At 34.9% G+C, this 16,425-nt stretch overlaps 1 protein-coding gene across 1 annotated transcript in view; it reads left to right on the top strand.

Moving 5' to 3' along the window:
* Positions 1–16,425, top strand: part of LOC107599028 (DENN domain-containing protein 2D-like) — a gene marked incomplete at its 3' end in the record, with an annotated part of 19,462 nt that extends 3,037 nt beyond the window's left edge. The window contains exons 2-13 of the mRNA XM_016290517.1: positions 5,753–5,809; positions 5,975–6,052; positions 6,183–6,257; positions 9,145–9,240; positions 10,141–10,316; positions 12,732–12,844; positions 12,935–13,004; positions 13,308–13,385; positions 14,328–14,468; positions 15,860–16,008; positions 16,112–16,283; positions 16,378–16,425. Of these exons, the coding sequence (XP_016146003.1) occupies positions 5,761–5,809; positions 5,975–6,052; positions 6,183–6,257; positions 9,145–9,240; positions 10,141–10,316; positions 12,732–12,844; positions 12,935–13,004; positions 13,308–13,385; positions 14,328–14,468; positions 15,860–16,008; positions 16,112–16,283; positions 16,378–16,425 (1,245 nt within the window). The remainder of the gene's footprint in view (positions 1–5,752; positions 5,810–5,974; positions 6,053–6,182; positions 6,258–9,144; positions 9,241–10,140; positions 10,317–12,731; positions 12,845–12,934; positions 13,005–13,307; positions 13,386–14,327; positions 14,469–15,859; positions 16,009–16,111; positions 16,284–16,377) is intronic.

The following is a 16,425-nucleotide window of genomic DNA, read 5'->3' as shown; positions in this document are numbered from 1 at the left end:
ATTTGTCGTTGTGTTTTCTGACTTGTTATAATGTTTTCTGAATTGTTGTTGTGCTTTCTGAATTGTTATTTTGTTTTGTAGACTTGCATTTGCGTTTGTAATTTGTTATTTTGTTTTCAGAATTGTGATTTGTTCTGCACCTCTCGGCCACCGTAAAGTAGTCTAAAAAAGAACTAATTTCAGTCCTCTTTCTAAGACCTTTTATTGACTCCTGCCAAAATGACACTGGGGTGAAATGCAAGAATGATGTCCTGTTACAAGCATGATCTTTACACACACGTGCATAAAACACGACACATCTGACCTGCCGTGTTGAACAACAGCCCTCCTGTACAGAAAGGAGAAACTCATTAAATAATGACCCGTTTTAAGTTGAGGGCGTGTACCGCGCACGTGTTGATGCTTGTATGTCTGCTGGCTGACGTTAACTGCTGCACTGCACACACAGCCAATCCAGAGCAAATCTCAAATTCCAGTTTAGTTTGTCTCGCTTCTGTGACCGAGTACAAATCTCTATGCATTTACCTGTACTTTAAAAGCTCAATGTCAGTCAGCAATAATTTAGTCAGACCTAAATCGTACCATTACTGTTTTTATGAAGTCTGTTTTATAAACATAACTAGATATTACGCTCGTAACTCAACTTCGTTGTGCGCATGCTCTCTGAAAGTATGGATGGGCGTATCGATCCGATACTGACGCGAGTATCGAAAGATACTCAAACCAAAAATATCGATACTAAGGTGCATTTTATTTACCAGTGGTTTTGTTTATTTAACAAAAATAATAATAATAATAATGCATACAGTATGCATTGAATTGGACAAATAACCTTTGTTAGCGAGTAATTGTGTAGGATAGAACTATTTTCCTGCTCAAGACAGAACCAATCACAGAGAGCATTCACTCACTGCTGACAGTGCATTCAAACAGGGCTGCGTTTCCCAAAAGTATCATAAGAAAGCATTAAAGCTTTTGGGAATGGCAGCCCTGAACAATGCTTATCAGAGGACAGAGAAAAAACATAAATGTTTGAGTTATTTCACAATAAACAAATTGAAATTGTAGCCTATATAGTTTGTGCAATTACAATTATTTTAATTTGAACGTTGAAAGATAATATTGATCATGTAAAGGTTGCATTTTATGCATGCAACAGCCATTCACTGGCAGTCCCGAATGGCAGTACAAAATATTACATTAAATCAAAAGTTCAAGTGTTCCAAATAAGTTAGAATATTAATGTTGTAATACTGGTAGCACTAATATAAAAATATGATGATATATGTTTTTTTTGTATTTTATCTCAGTATTCTTATCAATGTTGTATAAGGGTTTTTTAATGCATAATAGTAACCCTAGAATGTGATCAAACAGTTTAAAATAGCTGGGCTAAGATATATAACAATTTTTAAGACTGCAGAAATATGTTAATTCAGTATACACATTATCCCACCGGTTACAATTGTGACTGACCATAAAATAAAAATTTTCACACACTTTTCCAAAAAAAAAAAAAAAAAATTATTATTTCAAAGGGTTACTAATGACACATCATTTGGATATTTTCATGTCTGGGAACATTTTTTGATTAAACGGGTTTAAATGCGTTTTAAACAAAGTTAAGTGGTTTTCATTACCCATTTTACTCTTAGTAATTTCATAATTTCATAATTTAAAAGTTTAGTGCAGAAGTATCAAATTGGTATCGATATCGATGATACTGCCTTGAAAAATATCGGTATCGTATCGAAAACAAAATAAGGGGTATCGCCCGCATCCCTATCTGAAAGAGCCTGAGGTAACGCGTGACGTGGATTTAATTCTTCAAATATTCGATCAAACATTTATACATAGACTAACTGATTTTTTTATTTTTGTGACCTGGGAAAATGATTACAAAAATTATTTTTGCATTCTCTCGCAAACCTTTCGCCCGAGAAACGTTTGCTCGCTAAACTTGTCATATGAGGTGGGAAACTATATTTCATTCAGTGCTTTTACGAGTGGATACATTTATTTCTTCCATGAAACAAATTTCGCAGAATCCCCAGACTGCCATAAAATAAAATAAAAAATGATTGTGAATGAAAATACAACTATCTAAAACCACCAAAAAATCAAACCAAATGACTTTTGCCCTCTTTACACAAAAAATAGGCTGTCATATACACTCTTAAAAATAAAGGTGCTTCACGATGCCATAGAAGAACCTTTTTGTCTAAATGGTTCCATAAAGAACCTTTAACATCTGAAGAACCTTCGTGTTTCACAAAAGGTGCTTTGTGGTGAAAGAAGGTTCTTCAGATTATAAAAAGCTAAGAAAGAGATGGTTCTTTAAAGAACCTTTGACTGAATGGTTCTTTGTGGAACCAAAAATGGTTCTTCTATGGCATCGCTTGAAGAACCTTTTGAAGCACCTTTATTTTTAAGTGTAATTACCTTGAAAATTTTGGCTGAACAATCCCTTTAACTGCTAAAAATTCAAACTAATTCTAAAAAGCATTGCCACCTGGTTAAAGCGCTTCTAAATGAACATGTTATTCCAGTAAATGTCTTTTTAGGGTCAGAGTGAGTTTTTGTTGCATGAGACATGCAGGGACATCTGTTTTCTAAGCCTTCGTTAAAAGAGAATTGCACTCCTCCCAGGTATTCTTGAGTCAACGTTACCTTTCACAAGACTGATCCTAGCTCAGATCTTGTCATCAAAGTTTCAGTCATTGATGCAGTGCAATCTGATTTGTATTATGATAAGAGACAACAACTGGACAAAAAGGAATAAAAGTAGTTTGTGAACTATGTTGAGGAGCTGTTTATAAAACATCTGTGCAGTGCAAAAAGATGTCAGCTACTGTCCCACCACATTCATCACATGATGAATAGCCTTTCATTTTGAATAATGAGAGAGCGAGAGAGAGAGGGAATGAGTGGGTGAATGAATGGAAGAGTTAATGATTGATTGATGTGTGGAGGAGGAGTCAAGGAGGGGAGGATATTCTCCTTTTCCCAGCAGCCGGCACAGCCTCTTGTCTGTCTGTTCAGTTCTGAGCAATAAAGGACACCAGGAAAAAACAGGATTCTCGGACACCTTTATTTATCGAATATTGTTATTTTAAAGATTCGACAGAGTTCTATTATATAGGAATGGTGGAAAACGCTATCCAATTTCCGATCTACACTGAAATTAAGGCTCCGAACAGCATTTATGTCACTATCTGGATCTGAAATAACATAAATGAGCTCTTTAAGGCCCAAATACACTCTTAAAAATAAAGGTGCTTCAAAAGGTTCTTCAAGCGATGCCATAGAAGAACCATTTTTGGTTCCAGAAAGAACCATTCAGTCAAAGGTTCTTTAAAGAACCATCTCTTTCTTACCTTTTTATAATCTGAAGAACCTTCTTTCGCCACAAAGCACCTTTTGTGAAACAGAAAGGTTCTTCCGATGTTAAAGGTTCTTTATGGAACCATTTAGACAAAAAGGTTCTTCTATGGCATCGTGAAGCACCTTTATTTTTAAGAGTGTACAATAGGTTGGAAGTTGGAACAACCGCTACATACAAAAGTCATGTGTATCCTCAAAATATTCCCACATTACTGCTGAGACAGAATCACTGGGGCAACAGGAAGACCTATTGCTGACCTGAGGTCGTCCTGTGGGGAATACAGTCAGCTATAAAAAGACTCAGAGTATACTAACGACCACGTCTTTCACAAAAACATGGCAATAAACCTATGGGAGAGGATAGAGATTCTTGTTTGAAGGACTGAGAATAAACAGTTTTACCAGGACAGAATTCTTGATACAAAGCTAAATTAACGATATATTAATAGATAACACAACTTTGAATTATTATTAAAATAAATAATAACAATAACACCGTGACAATGTTTCAGGTATTTTTGTACATTTATTTTTACTGAACAATATTTGACAGCAAATTACTATAATCCATTCAAACGTTTCTTTAATGTTTTTGTAAGTGTCTTATGCTCAAGATGCATTTATTTGATTAATAAAATATTCAGAAATATTTGAAAACAAAAACATTTTTCTGTTTTAATATCTTTTAAAATATGATATATTCTTGTGTTGGCAAAGCTGTATTTTCAGCAGTCATTACTCTTCAGTGTCATGATCTTCAAAAATCATTCTATTGTGCTGATTTGGTGCTCAAGAAATATATATTTATCATTATTATTATTACATTTAGTCATTTAGCAGATGCTTTTATCCAAAGCGACTTACAAATGAGGACAATGGAAGCAATCAAAATCAACAAAAGAGCAATGATATACAAGTGCTATAACAAGTCTCAGTTAGCTTAACGCAGTTCACGTAGCAGTTTTAAAAAAAAAAATCATATAATAAATAAAAAGAAAACAGATAGAATAGAAAAAGAATAGAGCAAGCTAGTGTTAGAGGCCTTTTTTGCTTTTATTAATTGCATAATAAATAAAAAGAAAACAAATAGATAGAATACAAAAAGATTAGAAGAGCTAGTGTTAGTTTTTTTTAGGTAAGAAAACAAGCAGTTAGTAAATTAATAGAGTGCAAGTGTTTTTTTTTTAAAGAATAGAATTAGAATAGAGAGTGCTAGAGTTAGACGGTAATATTATTATTATCATCATCATCAATGTTGAAAAAAGTTCTGCTGCTTAATATTTTTGTGGAAAGCATGATACATTTGCAGGATTTTGGATGATTCGAAAGTTTAATTAAATCTTTTGTGACTTATAGATGTTTACTGTCACTTTTGATCAGTTTAATATGTCCTTGCTGAATAAAAGTATTGATTTCTTAAAAAAAAAAACGAATTCCAAACTTTAGAATAGTTATCAAAACTTTACGTAATAGTCAATATTTTAATGTAATTATTGGAATTATTTTTACTGTATTTCAGTCAACTTAAATGTAATTTAAATGTCTGTTTAAATGTAAAATTATCACTTACAATTCACCATTGAACACATTTTTACTGATGTATTTTTTTCATTCTTATTTCCATTAAAATTATTACATTACTAGTTCATAACTAGATTATTCACACAGTCTATTTTATGCAGATTGTTTTAACAAGTACATGTTGCTTCATGGCATTGTATCATGTTAAAGATGACCATGTGAACAGGACTTCTGGCTCAGATATAAGCGCAAACCTCATGTGACGCTACTGTTTGACCTCTCTACAACAAAACCACCACAATTCTGATACTTCCTGTGGTAGTGTCTATCACAGGAAGTACCTTTGAAGAGTGCAAGTATTGCAGTATGTATAAGCAAAAGCATTTTCCTTATTTCATTTCGTTAAGCTTGCTTCGCTATAACTGTGGTGCAAAGAGACTGTTCATAAAGTATGGTTTAGAAGCACAAAATGATTTAGTTATAAGCTTTTCATGTAAATAAAATGTTGTTTTAGAAGCTTGCTGTTTATTGGCGTTGGGAACAATGCAGCAGGTATGAGGTTACTCATGCCTGTGATCTCTGGACACATGTGCAGTCAAGGGAGTGTCAAGAATTTTTCCATTAATGACGAAGAGTCTGCAAGTTAATATTTACTTAAGGACCCAAAGGACTATAACCTTGTTCCTTGGGAAAAAACCTAGGAAGTTTCTCACATTTAAGGAGCAACGAATTTGACATAAGACAAGGTTCTCTTTTGTTACGTTGCAATGAATTTCTTTCTGACTGTGACTGAGATAATAAAATATTGAAGAAACTTGTGAAACTTAAGTGTGCATGTTTTTTGTAGGTGACACAATGGCATCCTCCAGGAAAACCTGGGCGTTCTCCTCTGTGCGTTCAAAGAGTAAGTAGTTTATGAATTTAAATTAATTGTAAAACAAAACAAAACAATATTCTGATGTTTATTCATGCGTGTACGATTAAAGCAGTAAAAGATGTTTCAAATCTCAACATATTTGCATTCTAGAAAGATTCCTAATCCTTTCAATTGTATTTTTGACTACTATAGCTAGAGCGCCACTGGATGAAGGGGAAAATTATTTCAGAAGAAGATTGTTTTCTTCTTTTAGAAGTGATCGACGTGAACGTGAGTCACTCAGTTTACACACCAGGCCATCCAAATGTGCCCTGCTTTATAAATAAACTGCAAGTGTACAGACGAATTAACACTTCTAGGTACTAGCACGAAGGTCAGTTGTCTCTGTCTTGGCCTACAGAAAGATCTCAAGGAGAGGAAGATGACACAGATAAGAGAAGAACTCTCTCGGATACAGAAATTGAGACCAACAAAGGTAAGACTTTTCAACATTTGATATGTGCAATAAATAGTGTTTTCAGTATGTTTGCATTGGCAGATCTGTGAACCAGTTTATTCAGAAATAAAGCTCTTGTAGTCAATACATATAGGCTATATAAAATGAGGCTGTAACTCTCTGAGAATGTTCTTGTGGATTTCTACCAAAGTGAATCAACCTTAGGATGAAGCCAGCAGATGCGTTATTGTTGGCAAGTGTTATTAAGTTAGCAAACTTATTAACAGTGTTGGGGGTAATGCATTACAAGTAACGCGAGTTACGTAATCAGATGACTTTTTTCAAGTAACTAGTAAAGTAACGCATTATTTTTTAATTTACAAGAGAATATCTGAGTTACTTTTTCAAATAAGTAACGCAAGTTACTTTTTTTTTTCCAATTTATTGATTGACAGCTCTCCTGTCCCCATGTTGAGAGAAATCAGAAGACGTTACTGTAGATCTAAAATATGAATATGCATTAATACTTCTCACTCACAGATTCAGTATTCCTCAAAATGAATAAAAATAATGCAACTCAGAATATGACGCGAACCTGCAATAATGAAATGTTAAACAACACAAATATGCTTTGTATTTAATCCCATTCTATTAACCAATGTCTTTGCTTCTGACCTTCGATGATCCAGTTCAAGCGTACTAATAAGCAAAAATGACTCTAGACAACATTTGTGTGTTTTTATTTATTGCTGAAGTGTTGAAATTTCTTCTCCTGCGTTCTACTGTACGGACGTAAATGTACTTTCCCTTCAGCCTGAGGCTTATTCATTTCACTTTTGGTGTGAAAAGGCTTTTATATTTGCCAAAAATAGAACTTTTTTATTTTAAAAACAAACAAGCAAGCCCTGTCCAGATTTTAAAAGTAACGCAAAAGTAACGTAACGCATTACTTTCCATAAAAAGTAACTAAGTAACGTAATTAGTTACTTTTTTATGGAGTAACGCAATATTGTAATGCATTACTTTTAAAAGTAACTTTCCCCAACACTGTTTATTAAGTTAGCTCATTGAGATTAAAATCTCTTTTACAAGAGTCACCTGGTAATTAAGGCATCAAAAGACAAACAAACGCGGACATGCAAAGTATACAGTCTCATATAAATTATGTCATTTATATGTCACAGCAGTGTCATCCAAGTACCTGCGGTTCAGATCAATTCTGGACTAGCTGCATTGAAGAGCCGAGAAAGAGACTTAGAAGACATTTTACATCATTTGAAGTGTCTTCAGACCTGCCTTTCACTTCTTTTCACCGATTCGGTTCGTTCGGACAGTTTTATTGATTTACTCAGACGTCCCGCACGGTTTTCTTTTTTTGCAGTGAAACGGGATTTGTTTGTATAATGCTATTTATCACTATATTTTCGATTTTGTTTCAGAAATGATGCTGTTTGACTCTTCCTAACAGTCAAATGATTCACGAACGGGTTGCGACTCGGTTCGAATGAACTGCGTTTTAAAATGAACCATTGATTCGCGAATCAGACATCAGCAGCGCGAGCTCATTCGCGGCAGAACAGAGATCTTGCGCGTCCGTGGGAAAGATTTCTGTGATTTCACGACATAAATATCACTTTAATTGACAAACTTTACGCAAAGAGATTCGAACATGAACGGAATTACTCCCTCTAATGTCAAAAGAAGAGGAAAGAAGGCGAACCCACGTAAACACCGGAGTAAGTTAAAACAAACTGTGCTCTAGTGATTCTGTATAAATTGTTCATATATTAATATTAATATCCATTAACGTATTTAATGGAGCTGATATAATAGAAGATTATAACATTGCCACTTTTTCCCTATATATTTTTAATGTGCAATTAATTAATATCTATCTATCTATCTATCTATCTATCTATCTATCTATCTATCTATCTATCTATCTATCTATCTGTCTGTCTGTCTGCATGCATGTCTAAGACCTTAAGTTAACAGTTTTGTTGGTTATTTAGATTTATCATGCTGTCACAATATTGTATTGGGGATATTGATTCTTTACAGTTAACTATCTGGCATGTGGTATTTAAATAACAAACAAAGCAAGTTAAGCAAGAGTCTTCGTGGTTTCTTTGGAGGAAAATATAGTAATGTGGGAAAGAATAAATGACATCCGTTGAATTCACAATTAGAGATCTTGCGCGTCCGTGGGAAAGATTTCTGTGATTTCACGACATAAATATCACTTTAATTGACAAACTTTACGCAAAGAGATTCGAACATGAACGGAATTACTCCCTCTAATGTCAAAAGAAGAGGAAAGAAGGCGAACCCACGTAAACACCGGAGTAAGTTAAAACAAACTGTGCTCTAGTGATTCTGTATAAATTGTTCATATATTAATATTAATATCCATTAACGTATTTAATGGAGCTGATATAATAGAAGATTATAACATTGCCACTTTTTCCCTATATATTTTTAATTTGCAATTAATATCTATCTATCTATCTATCTGTCTGTCTGTCTGTCTGTCTGTCTGCATGCATGTCTAAGACCTTAAGTTAACAGTTTTGTTGGTTATTTAGATTTATCATGCTGTCACAATATTGTATTGGAGATATTGATTCTTTACAGTTAACTATCTGGCATGTGGTATTTAAATAACAAACAAAGCAAGTTAAGCAAGAGTCTTTGTGGTTTCTTGGGAGGAAAATATAGTAATGTGGGAAAGAATAAATGACATCCGTTGAATTCACAATTTACATTTCAGCTGTCAAAACTAACCTCTTTGGCTTAGGAAGTGAATAACCAAACATGAGTAAGCGATCAAGCCATTTCTGGTAACATCTCTGAGCTTTCTTGAGCAATTCTGTGTGGTTGCATGTTGATTCATTTTCTGTTCGCTTTTGTGCATTTTATTGCTCAGGTGTCCTTCTTCCAGGTGAAGATCAACCAGACATGGGAGCCATGAAGAGGTTCAGTACCCTATTTTCATCCTTCCGGGGGAAAATCAGCAAAGACAGTGAGAAACGTCATTTAAGTATTGCTTTATAAAACACATATCTAGCTACTTAAAGAATCTCTCCAGGTCTGTTTTTAAGCTTTAAGTGACAAAAAAAGCATCTTTAATGAATGCACTACAAAGCTTGACTATGTAAAACGTTATCTTTAACTGTGGTCACTGACTTATATTGCATATAAAAGTAGTTAACCTTGTCAAAACATTTCAGCATGACTCATTCTCGTCTCGTAGTGTAAGTAGGGCAAAATGCCTAAACGAATTAGTCTTTCAAACTGCAGTTTTGTGCTCAAATATTCCAATTCAAGATATTTGTAAGATGTTGTTCATTTACAATTCATTTATGAAGTCACAAGGAGGTTCACAAAGTCAGTCAAAGCACACAATCTGCATCAGTCCTTTAGTGCACGTCTTGTCTTTTCAGTTACAAGCAGCAGTTATTATTCTGTCCTTTATAGAAAGGCACATTGAAGGTTTCCATGGTGAGGCAAGTCAAGCTAGAACAAGACTTTCTGACCTAGCGGACTCCTATGGTATTCCTGTCGGCTTTGTTTGCTCTGTGTTGGGGGAGGTTGCCAAAAAGCAGGCTCAAAAGGAAATGTTAAGGAAATTCACAGAAGAGCTCCGTCTTTCTCATCATTAATTTGTTTGTACTTTTTTCGTGGTTCAGCATTCCCTGTTTGATCAGCATTTCAAGTGCTCTTTCTGAAGAGCAACATTTTTAGATTGTTCAGAAATCAAACATTTATAAACAGTTGGTTTGGTAGTATATCCTCTTCATTGGACTGGAAACAGTGTCAGTTTGGTTCCAGAGCATTTGTGTTGATTTGTTTTTAAAAAGAGGTAAACATCACAGAAGCTAACGTGTGTGTGTGTGTGTGTGTGTGTGTGTGTGTTTTGTAGGAACTGGTAAGGAACCAGATCTGCCTGCTAGCACAGAGCTCTCTAACGTGGAAGAAAAGGCAAAGGAGCAGCGATACGCTAGCGGGCAGTTTTTCTTCGAATATCTGGTGGTGGTTCGGCCTAAAAAGACCAAAGATGGGATATATGAGCCACAGATCATCTATCAGTTCCCTAAGGTGACACATACGAACCCTGTGCTCTGCATGCAGCCACATGTAGCCCTTCAGAAAGTATTCAGTACTTCTGTAGCATTATTTACATTCAATAACAATTCAACAACATTTTTTAATGCTTGCATTACATTTAATGAATTAGTAAATGCTTAATTCACATTATTTACATTTATATACATTTAAGTTTGGAGTAAAATTTGGTTGTTTGGAAGAACTTCATCAGAACTTTTATAATATATATCTTGCAAAAGGATTTATTGTTTATACATTTTTTGTTTGTTTTTAAAACAGACAAGTGTATCTATTGTAACATGTTAAAACTTTTTCAATTTTAACGCAAATTAAATTGATAGGTTAAGTCGTGCATATATTATGTAAATATCCTTTGTAAAATGTATATATTATTTATTAGATTTTTTTTATTTTATTATTTAACATAGGCCTAGTTCTTATGAAGATGAAATAAGTTAACTAGTTATAGTAAAAATGTATAATGTAATACCCAAAACCATATACATACGTAGATGCCTCATTAGCGACTGTTTCTATGGGCCGCGATACGTAAGCCATCCGCCATTTTTAGAACGGTCTGCGAACCTTTGAGCACTTTGACTGTGTGCGTCTACAACAGCAAGTTATACACTTGCATATCTTTGAATATTCATTGATTATTATGGTGAATGACGTCAAGTTGACCAATCCAACAGGCACGTGCACACATAGACATCAACGCTGTCTTTTTATCTGCTGCATGTGCCCAGTCCACTTGGTGTTCCACTCCATCATTAGCTTTAGTAAAATAACCTGATAGCTGGGGATTTTACTGACTAACTCATGGTTTCCCCTCTCTCCTCAGTTTTTTTCTTTAGAATAGTTGACATTTTTTACTTATCGAAGTTTGTTCTTTGCATAACCATTCCCAGATTACGCCAGAGCAAAGTGAAGAGAGGTGAATGCAGACATTAGGCGCAGCGATCACCGTGCATGTGTGGTTAAAATGTTAAATATAGAATTAATCCATTTGATTGGTAAACCAAATTCAAACAGGACATTTTAATCTCTTAATGGTAATGCATGGAATTTATGGAAAAGCTCCACTAAATAATAGCGCTAATAAGTGGGGGGCATGGTGGGGCTTTGGCGATCGGCGTTACCGTTGGCCAGTCAATATTCTTCACAGTCAATCACGGGCCCCCTCCTTGTCTGGGCCCCGGGGCTTCAGCCCTATGGTTAATATGACCCTGCATGAGAGCTAGCATGTAAATTAGCATGTAAATTAGCTAAAGTTTAGCTAAGGCAATAGGAAGTCTAGTAGGTTAGACCAGTGCGTGTTCTTTCACTGCATGATTCAGTTTATTAAAATGCATTTAGAATGATCACAAAATTCAAGATATGGGGGCAGAAACGTATATATGTATATGGGTTAACCCTAACATTTCATATAGTTTCATATGTCATATAGTTCATCAGTATCACACGAAGACTGAGGTTTTTTTCACCAAAAAAACAGCATGGTTACAAATGTGATATTGATTTTATACAGCAGTTCAATAAACAAGAATTTAATATTAAGATACTTACGTTTTAGACACAATATTGACTGTTTTTGCTCTATTTCGCCAACAAGTATAATTCGACTTTGAAAAAAAACTAATTTGCATCGCTGAGCAACATGACTGTGTTTCGTTCCTGAATGAATCAACCATTTCATCCATCAAAAAATTTCAAATATCAGTATTCAACGTTTTATGCATTTGTAACTGCAGGTTAAAGCATTCATGTCCTGCATTAAACAGTGTGTAAATGCATCTAAATGCCACTTCTAATGCAGCTTCTGTGTTTCCTCTGCATTGCAAAGATGAATTTTGTCAATACTGATTTCATTTGCTTGGTAACAGCCCAAATGACTTATTATTCTAATTGACCGATTCAATTTAAGAATTGGACTGAAAAGATGATGCACACTTTAGAAATGGCCTTATAAAGGTAAAAAGGCCCATAAAAGGTAAAAATCTATTTAAACTTATTGGAAAAGATTAATTTCTGTGATTAAATGGAAGATTAAATGCTGTGAACTGATCACAACACAGAATATGCAGAATATCAAAAACTTTAGGAGTCAGCTGTCCACGGTAGTCCTTAAGATATCAGCACAATAACACACTCAGCAAAATATCATCTAATTACCGTTATCGATAAAATCCCAGAAAATATAATTGCATTGTAGAAATATTTCAATTAATATTTATACATTAATACATTATATATATATATATATATATATGTGTGTGAAAAAAAGTTTATATAGCTCATTCATTGTCATTCTCATATTAATGAGATCTATATGAATGAAAAAGACCATTTGCATTTTTGTAGTCTTATTCTCCATTTGTCTTTTTCTCTTTCTATTGAGTACAGAAGGATGGAATGGTGCGATTTCAGAAGGAGGAGGAAGAGAAGACATTAAAGGCGCTCACACTCTTTTGCTTCCCAGAGGGTGTAAACTGGGCGCCCTTAACAGAATATCCCAGGTACTGTAACCACGTGCATCGTTTCTCCCAGCATGCCTTGTGGAGGCAGAAACTGTATTTTCACTGTCTCTCTTTTTCTCTATTTCACAGTGAAACATTCTCTTTCGTGCTTACAGATGTAGATGGAACGAGGAAGAATGGATACTGTAGGAGGCTACTGGTAAATGATGACTGGGCTCATTAGTGATACTTCCTGTTATTTATGCGCACACTCATCACTGCCCATTACTCATTCGAATAAATCCCTATTCCTATGTGTTAATCTTACACGGCAACCCACTAACAACACTAGCAACAGGGAAAGCACCACTTACCTTTTCTTCGGAAATTTAGTTATTTTGTAATGCATGAAAAGACAAGATAAGGTCAACTCTTTCCAAAGAACTCTCACTCACATGCAGTTAAAGTGTTTTGTAGTGTTTTGAAAGCTTGCTTCTCTTGTCGTTGCTCTTTTCTTAATTAGCCTGATGGGAAGGGGGCTCGTCTGCCTGAGGCCTACTGCATCATCAGTAATTTAGCCTGTTTTGGACTCTTTTCCAAGGTAAACATCATAATTTACTGCACAGTCATCTGTAACTGCCTTTGGGCTTTTATGATTTGCATTTGAGAGAATTGCCTTTTGTTTTTCTGACTTTGTATTAATTCAGAGTTTATTGTCTTTGCTAATATAAAGTAATTTACTTGTCTGAAAAGGGATGTCTAATGATTGATCTCTTTGTTGAGCTTTCTATTTGCTGTCTGAGCTTAACGCTATAGTTATTGGAGTGTATTTTGTTTGTTTGAGCTGAACTTTGTTCAGGTACTTTTTTTTTTTTAGGTGAACGTTGTCTCATGATTGTAAATTAGTTTGTTTGTTCAGGACAAACATCAAAGACTAATGTGATATGACTTAAGCTAATGTGATCTTAAAGAAATGGGCATATTCTAAATTCGGGTGTTTGCAAAGTTGTCGACGCTTATGCTTCAATAATATATGGTGTTATGTGTTTACTGCTCTCCCGAATAGATTGAACATAAACCAACATTACAGGGAAATATGGAGAATACTGGGAAATATTATTACAATTTAAAATAACAGTTTTCTATTTACATTCATTTTAAATGCAATTTATTCCTGTGATGCAAAGCTGAATTTTTAACAGTCATTACTCCAGTCTTAAGTGTGACATGATGCTTCAGAAATAATCTTAATATACTGCTTTTGTGCTCAAGACACATTTCTTATTATTTTCCAATATTGAAAACAGTTGTGTTGCTTAATATTTATGTGGAATAGAAAACTTTTGTAACATTATAACTGTCTTTTGATGAATTTTTGGTAATTTTTAATGTATTCTTGCTGAATAGAAGTAATTAATCAAAAGAAATCCAGCCTTTTGAACTACTGTATATTTTAGTTTTTCACCTGTTATTTCCATTGAAAGCGATATATATTTTTAAAAAAGTTTTCCTGTTTGTTCAATCTGCCTTCTTGATGTTTTAGATCTTTGATGAGGTGGAACAGCGAAGAAAAATCTCAATGGCAATGATTTACCCATTTATGCAGAGCCTGAGGGAATCTGCGTTTCCTGCCCCTGGACACACTGTTAATATCAAAAGTTTTATTCCAGAAAGAGGCACTGAGGTAAGAACTAGTGATGAAACTACAATTTTTCTAAATCTCGAGGGTTGTCTGAATGGCTAGTCAGTCTGAAAATGCCATCTGGTTGAGACTAGGGTTAGAGGGACTCCATATTGTACATGCCACACTATTACTCCTGACATCGTTGTCTGAACAATGACTCACAACAATTGTGGTTATTGTAAGATATGACTTACAGATGCAGTGTCGGGAAAGCCAGCAGCTGCTACACTTTCCATTGATTTCCACTGTATATGCAGCAGTTGAGTCAACAGAAAAACAACAACAAAAAACTGATGTTAGCCTGTCATTTCCTATTAAACACAAAAAAAAGAGGAAAAGGAAATTGATTGAGGGTGTGAAATCGTGGTAGAGAATAAAATCAGTTTTTTCATGTATTTTCCCCAGTAATTTTAAACCATAGAGTGTTAATTACAGTACATTAAAGGAGGTGTAAAGTAATACGTCTCTAATTCCAAACAAGCGGCAGAGCAGGCAGGCAGAGACATGCTGTCCACAAACACACACCTCCTCAGCTCTGGCAAAAAAGCAGGAAATTGAAGTGAGTGAAGTAATAGCTCAGGGAAAAAGGGTCAAAGTTGAGCTGTTTCGTGCAGGTATGTCCTCATGCTTTGTACCAACTTGACTTAGTTCTGCTTGAACTTCTCCTTCAGCTTTTCTATGTAACATTCCAATCAAGTGTTCTGAACATACCTCATATTATTATAAAACCCATAATTCTGAGATCTATCTATCTATCTATCTATCTGAAGGTACTCAATTTTGAGAAAAGGTAGTCAGCTACATATGACAAAAAAAAGAGGATCACAGTTAGGCTGAAAACATCAAACATAAAAATGTTACACTAAATACAACTAATAAAACTAAGGAACAAACCCAATTTATATCACTGTATGGAAAATATATGGACTAAAATATTTAGCAATGATTCAAATGAATCACTGAATCACTTTGAACTTGTTCATTGGAATAAAATATCAGAGCACACAAGATTGCTAAAAACGAATTAATGATTTTTTTAAGGCTTATTGCCTAGTCACATATTGTAAAAGGCTACAAAAATGCTTAAATTAGTAGCAGTTACTTACAGTTACTAATAAGAACAAACTCCTAAAGATAGGAAATCAGCCATTGATATGTCATCGTGTGCACTTGCACTTGCTTTGTTTTTTTGATTGTATCATGATAAGTTGATTTGTCTTGTGTTAAATGTGTTTGTGCTATATACGCACCAACCACTGTGGAAACAAATTTCCTCCCCATGGACAAATAAATGATCTGTCTGCTTCTAGTTTGTTATCCCCAAACTGTTTTTTGTAAATAATAAAATATGTACTGTACCTATAATAAAGTATCTGTATGTCTCTCTGTAGATCATCAGTTTGACTCGTCCGACAGACTCCTGGCTGGAGCATGTAGATTTCCGCACATTGTTCAAATGCCTTTCAGATGAGGAGGTGCTCCAGGTGTTTGCTGCTACTGTGCTAGAGCGGAGGATCATCTTCATCGCTGACGAGCTTGGGTACTAAAACAGACATACATGCACACACACAAGTGCTAGGTTTTGCTTTGATTTATATCCATATGTATAACCCATATTAATCAAGGCCATACTATCTCTGCAGGACGTTGTCTCAGGTGATCCACGCAGTGACTGTTCTCCTGTATCCATTCATCTGGCAGCACACGCTCATTTCCATTGTTCCCGAAATCCTAATCGACGTCGTCATGGCACCCACACCATACCTGCTGGGTGTCCAGAAAAGTTTTGCAGATCAGGCCACTGACCAGACCGAGGTGAGTGGCCAGACTCGTGACACTGTTGAAATATTGCAAGCAATTTACATTTCAAATGCTGCAAGCTGAAATCTAAATTCATCTACTCACCCAGCTGCTTGTTGTTGACTTGTCAGAAGGCAGGAAGGAGACATTTATCAAG

The sequence above is a fragment of the Sinocyclocheilus grahami genome, unplaced genomic scaffold, assembly GCF_001515645.1.
Source record: "Sinocyclocheilus grahami isolate Dianchi unplaced genomic scaffold, SAMN03320097.WGS_v1.1 scaffold259.1, whole genome shotgun sequence".
In the NCBI taxonomy this organism is placed as follows: Eukaryota; Metazoa; Chordata; class Actinopteri; order Cypriniformes; family Cyprinidae; genus Sinocyclocheilus; species Sinocyclocheilus grahami.
The sequence above is the reverse complement of the archived record's forward strand: the minus strand, read 5'-3'. Positions and strand labels throughout refer to the sequence as shown.